The sequence below is a fragment of the Talpa occidentalis genome, unplaced genomic scaffold (genome assembly GCF_014898055.3).
Source record: "Talpa occidentalis isolate TD23 unplaced genomic scaffold, MPIMG_talOcc4v2.1 talOcc4.2, whole genome shotgun sequence".
Taxonomy (NCBI): Eukaryota; Metazoa; Chordata; class Mammalia; order Eulipotyphla; family Talpidae; genus Talpa; species Talpa occidentalis.
The window spans coordinates 131,992,589-131,997,490 of NW_023602073.1; the positions used below are offsets into that span (position 1 = coordinate 131,992,589).

The 4,902-nt window shown below is 56.1% G+C and overlaps 1 protein-coding gene across 1 annotated transcript; it reads right to left on the reverse strand.

Moving 5' to 3' along the window:
- Positions 1-532: 532 nt before the first annotated feature.
- OLIG3 (oligodendrocyte transcription factor 3) lies at positions 533-1,351 on the reverse strand. Its single transcript, XM_037520997.1, has one exon. The coding sequence runs from the start codon at positions 1,349-1,351 to the stop codon at positions 533-535; it is 819 nt and encodes a 272-aa protein (XP_037376894.1).
- Between the last annotated feature and the right edge of the window lie 3,551 nt (positions 1,352-4,902).

Below are 4,902 nucleotides of genomic sequence, written 5' to 3' on the forward strand. Positions count from 1 at the left end.
CTCTCTCTCGCTCTCGCTCTCGCTCTCTGTCTTGTCTGTAGAAAAACCACGGTGGAGCGTTAGTTTAGTGACAATCATAATTGCATCCATCTCAAGGAAATATTTACATTTGTTTTGCACAAAACGGATGGCTGTCTTTTCCAAGGTGAAAACAGAGCCAAGAGAACGCCCACTCGAAAGTCCCTTCGCAAGTTTTCAACGACACCCATCCCGTCTTTATACAACAAATGCAGTTTTGACAAGAGCATATGGCAGTGGGAAACACTGGCGCGGCACGGGGAAAAGAAGCATGCATGCAAAACACACGACGTCTGGTTCGAGTCCCCCTTCGCTACCACCTAGAAATTGCAGTTTGCTTTCGGTCCTTCCCCTCCGGGGGGTCAAGTGGGAGCTGAGGTCTCTCGGACCTTGCGGGAGACCACGAGGACCTGCGCCTCCCTCCCGTCGGCGGAGCGCTCAGCCTCCCTCTGCCCTCCCGGCCCGGCACCGCGGCCCCTCCCGCCTCTTCTCCGCAGCCGGGCGGGCCCGCTGCTCACTTGAGCAAGTCCTTGGACTCGGCGGACAGCCGGGCCATGTTGGCGGTGGAGAGAGCGGACAGGTGGGGGGGTGGCGGCATCTGGCAGATGGTGCAGGGGCAGGGCAGCCCGGCCCAGTGCTGGAAGCCGCTGCCCAGCTGCAGGGCGGGCGGCGTGGAGGGCGCCTTGAGGAGCGTGTGGGGAGGTCGGATGGTGCCGATGGCCGGCAGCGAGGCGGCGGACAGCGGCGACGAGGCGTTGCCGGACGAGAGCGCGCCGCCCAGGATCGGGTGGACCGGGTGCACGGCGTTGGCGGCGTGCGCTGGGTGGCCGGCGGAGTGGCCCACGGTCCCGCAGTGGAAGGCCGAGTGGTGGCCCCCGTAGATCTCGCCGACCAACCTCTTCATCTCCTCCAGGGAGCTGGTGAGCATGAGGATGTAGTTTCTGGCTAGCAGGAGAGTGGCGATCTTGGAGAGCTTGCGCACCGAGGGCCCGTGCGCGTAGGGCATGACCTCGCGCAGCCCGTCCATGGCGAGGTTCAAGTCGTGCATCCTCTTGCGCTCGCGTCCATTGATCTTCAGCCGCAACTGCTGTAGGTCCTGCTCCGACAGCTGCTTCTTGATTTTGTACTTGCTGCTCTCGCCCGCGGCCTTGGCACCGGCCCGCGAGAGGCTCTCCCCAGGCATCTTCTGCACCATGTCGCCCTGCGTGGACGAGACCGAGTTGAGGCGGCTCTCTTGGTGGTGGTGGTGGCGGTGGTGGTGGTCCCTCAGATACATCTCATCCATGTCCGGAGAGGAAGCTCTGCTGGAGACAGAGCTCGAATCAGAATTCATTTTATTATAGGGGATGCGGCCCTACGGTGGGGAGGCTTTAGGCGGGAAATTAAAGAAAATCTTGAATTAAAAAAAACCTGAACAGCCTAGCAACCCACGTCTCTGCGGCAAGACGCGAGAAGATCTGAGGCGCTGCCTTTCCCCGCCTTTCTCGCTCCCCACACCCCTCTCTCTGGTGAGGCTGTTTCCTGGACAGCAAGTTGGTGTGTGCTTGAACTAACCTCACGCTGAAAAAGAGGGGCTTTTATAGAGCTGCGGCGGAGAAAAGAGACAAAAGGAACCCTCCTATCTATCCTGGGCTGGTTAGGATGACGTGCCATCATTCAGGGCGGTGCGCTTTGCTGTCCCATTTAGCAAGGATTCCTATTCATATTCATTGTGGGGCCGCCCTGGGACACCTCTGCTCAGAGCCGCTAGGAGCCCCCAGGCACAAAACCCTCTGATTGACACACTCACCGCTCCAGCTCACGCCTTCCTGATTTTTTTTTTTTTTTAAACCAGCCTCCACCCCAGCCCCTTCGCAATTTCCCTAACCAAATCACACCTAAGGAACGGAAGAAAGGAAACTAAAGGGATCCAGGCAGTTGTCAGAGATTCCTCGCGGTCTGGAGAGTGGACTTGAGTTAGTCTCCTTCCTTCATAGCTACTCCCGAATTTTAGGAAATGTGGGTTAAAAAAAAAAGAACAGATATGTGGAGTGGAGGGCCGGTTGGTCGCACTGGGGTGGCAGGAGAAGGGCTGTGGGTTGATGTGCGTGGTCCGAAGTTATTTCCCCCCCCCATGAGGTCTCTTTAAGTATTGACACTGTGTTAATTTTATTTATTGTGTCCTTCTGGTTTCCATGGATGTCCGTATCTGGCGATAGGTTTGCTCCTGACGCTGTTGTGGGCATGGATCTGTTGCTTTTTATGTCTTTCCTTTCATTTTAAAAAGCAGATTACTGAAAGAATTTCAGTTTTCACCAGTTCTCTAACTTCTTAGAACTGGAACCAAGGGGGAAAAATCCTAGTGTTACAGAAGAGTAACTTGAGAAGGGGAGGGTTGGAAAGCAGCTTAGGGGGCGGGGAGGCAGTTGGGGAGTGTGAAGAGCTCAGGAGAAATTGTTCCTGCTTAGGCTTCCCCGAAACCCCTGGACCCAGGGATAGCAAAAGATGGTGCTGCAGTCCCCGCCCGAAGCTCGCCTGGGCGGCCTTCTGGCCTCGGTGCAGGCGTGAGGAGGAAGCGTCTGTAATTTTGGACATCGGGCCTTCTGGCCGGGTGCATCCATCCTGCAGGGGCTGCCCGGAGCAGACTGGCCTGGGAAAGCGGGAGCACAGGGTCGAATAATGAGGAGTGCGCGTGTGGTGGCGTTTGGCTGCCAAAGGATCTGGAGAGCCTCTTGCGCGTGGGCACTGCAGTCCAGCGGGAAGTCGATTCTGGGGATAAAGAGGAGGCCTGGAGTGCGGAGATCAGCGCGACCTTTCTTCCCCTTTGCTGCGTTTTTGTTGACCGAAACGAGCTAAGCTGCGCGAGGGGAGGAAAGGCAGAAATCCCCCGAAAGGGAGCGAGCCCCGGGGACCGCCGCTGAAAGCATCTGGGCACCGGAACACACCCGGCTCAGAGCTAACAGAGACAGATGCTGGGTTGGGGTTCAGTATCCAGATAGAAAGTGAGAAACAGAAACAATCCCAGAATCTCGGGCAATTTGGATCCCAGGCTGCTGGGTGGAGTCCCTGAAAGTCCTTAGGACTGGCAGAGAAGAGAAGGCCTCACTTTCTATTGACACAAACCAAGAAGTCAACAGAAGAGGGAGTCCCCAAGGTCCAGAGTTTGCATGTTCTGCAAGGCTGTGCCTTCTTAATGCAATGGTCTGTGGTGGTGGAATATGGGTGAATTGGTGGTGGGTGCACTATGGTGGTAAAACCTGATGGGGCTGTCCCAATATTACCCCAAATTAAACAATGAAATAAATGAAAAGACTGTGCCTCCTTGGCAGTCACGCTGCAAAAGCAGCACGGGCAATATTGGTGGGGTGGGGGAGAGCTGACATTAGAATGGGGGCTTTTTCTTCACTGAACTTTGCTTCTCTGTAAAAAAAGAGAGAAAGAAAAGAAATGGAAGAAAACAGGAAGTGGCCAACAGGCTTTCATCAAGGCCAGGGCCTTAGGACCCTTAAGGGCTGGACACAAGTCTCTTATCTTTGTATCACCTCCCTCTAGTAGAAGGAAAGTTTTTTTAAAATAGAGTTCAATAGATTCATTTGGATGTGGAAAGACTGATGCCCAACACACTCCTAATATCCAAGCCAAAGGAATGCTTCTTAACTCATCAGACTCACCCATTTTAGCTCAACAACATTCCCCGAGCTGCTTATGAGAAACAGGGTTACAAAACATCTGCATATGTTTGGACACCGTCCCAGGTGATGGACCGAAGCTGGGGGAGAGGCGTGGTCCAGACCACAGCCCTCTGTGGCTTCCCTGCTGATGCACAGATGGGGTATAGGGCCGGGAGAGCTCTAGTAGAGGCGAAAGGGCCTCCCCACCTCTCGATCAGTGCGCACACGCCCACCTCCTCCTTTTTCTCCCGAGCCACCTCCTGACTGCTGGCACCGACCTCTGTCTTTCCCACGCCCCAGCTGGGAATGCTACTCCTCAGTTTTATTTCGGGAAGTGCAACCTCTAGTTAGGGCAGAAGGTTTGCAAATGAAGGAGTAAAGAATCAGACTGCTGGAAAGTATTTTTACCTTTTCTTAAGTCCATTTTTCTCAGTGGACAACATGGAGTAAGGTGTAAAATTTCCGCAAATTTGTAGAGAAAGCGGTGATGAGCGGTGGGGGTGGGGGTGGGGGTGAGAAATCGTTCTCGAAACACACGCTGAACAGCTCACTTGGTGGAAAGACAGGGGCCAGGGTTCGGGGAGCCGGCATCAACCGCCCTTTTCGTGCAGAGACTAAGGCGGGCGGCGACCAGCCCTGAGTGGGGCTGCGCTATTAAGTGTAAGGGGTGCGGGGGCCTCTCTCGGCGCCGACCAGAGCCTCTTCACTCCTAAAGAGCTTTTAGCTCCCCAAACAAGGCAGTGCCAAAAGTGGCTGATCCGCGGCTTGCGGGCCGAGGGCCCTCGATCGCAGTGCGGGGCGCGGCGCGCTGTCCCTCCCAGGGAGCCGCGGTCTGTTTCCCCAGGGGCTGCCATGCGTGGGTGTGGGGAGCTGAAGGGCCAGGTCCCAGCCAGGCAAGCTCGTTTAGTGAAGCCTTCCAAGAGTCCCAGACTCTAGGAGCTCTCTCCCCATGCCCTAGTCCTTAGAGGAATCAATAAGAAGAGGGATCGTGTGCAAAGGAGCCACAACTTTGCTCGCAGTAAAATGGGTTGATGCTCGCCAGGGTCCAAAAGGCAGAGGCGCCCCCACCACGCCGCGATTCCTTGTCGAGTAGCTCTTGGCTCCGAGGAGGTCAACCACCGCTCCCGCCCAGCCCTCGGGGTAGGCATCAAACCCTAGGAGGAGCAAGCGCGGAGTTCAGGAGGGCGAGCGCTGCCACAGCCCACCCGCGGCGGCGCGCGCGAGGAAGGGGCCG

Bases quoted from the DNA above. Each gene is read 5' to 3' on its own strand.
- OLIG3 (XM_037520997.1), bottom strand. From the start codon at position 1,351: ATGAATTCTGATTCGAGCTCTGTCTCCAGCAGAGCTTCCTCTCCGGAC.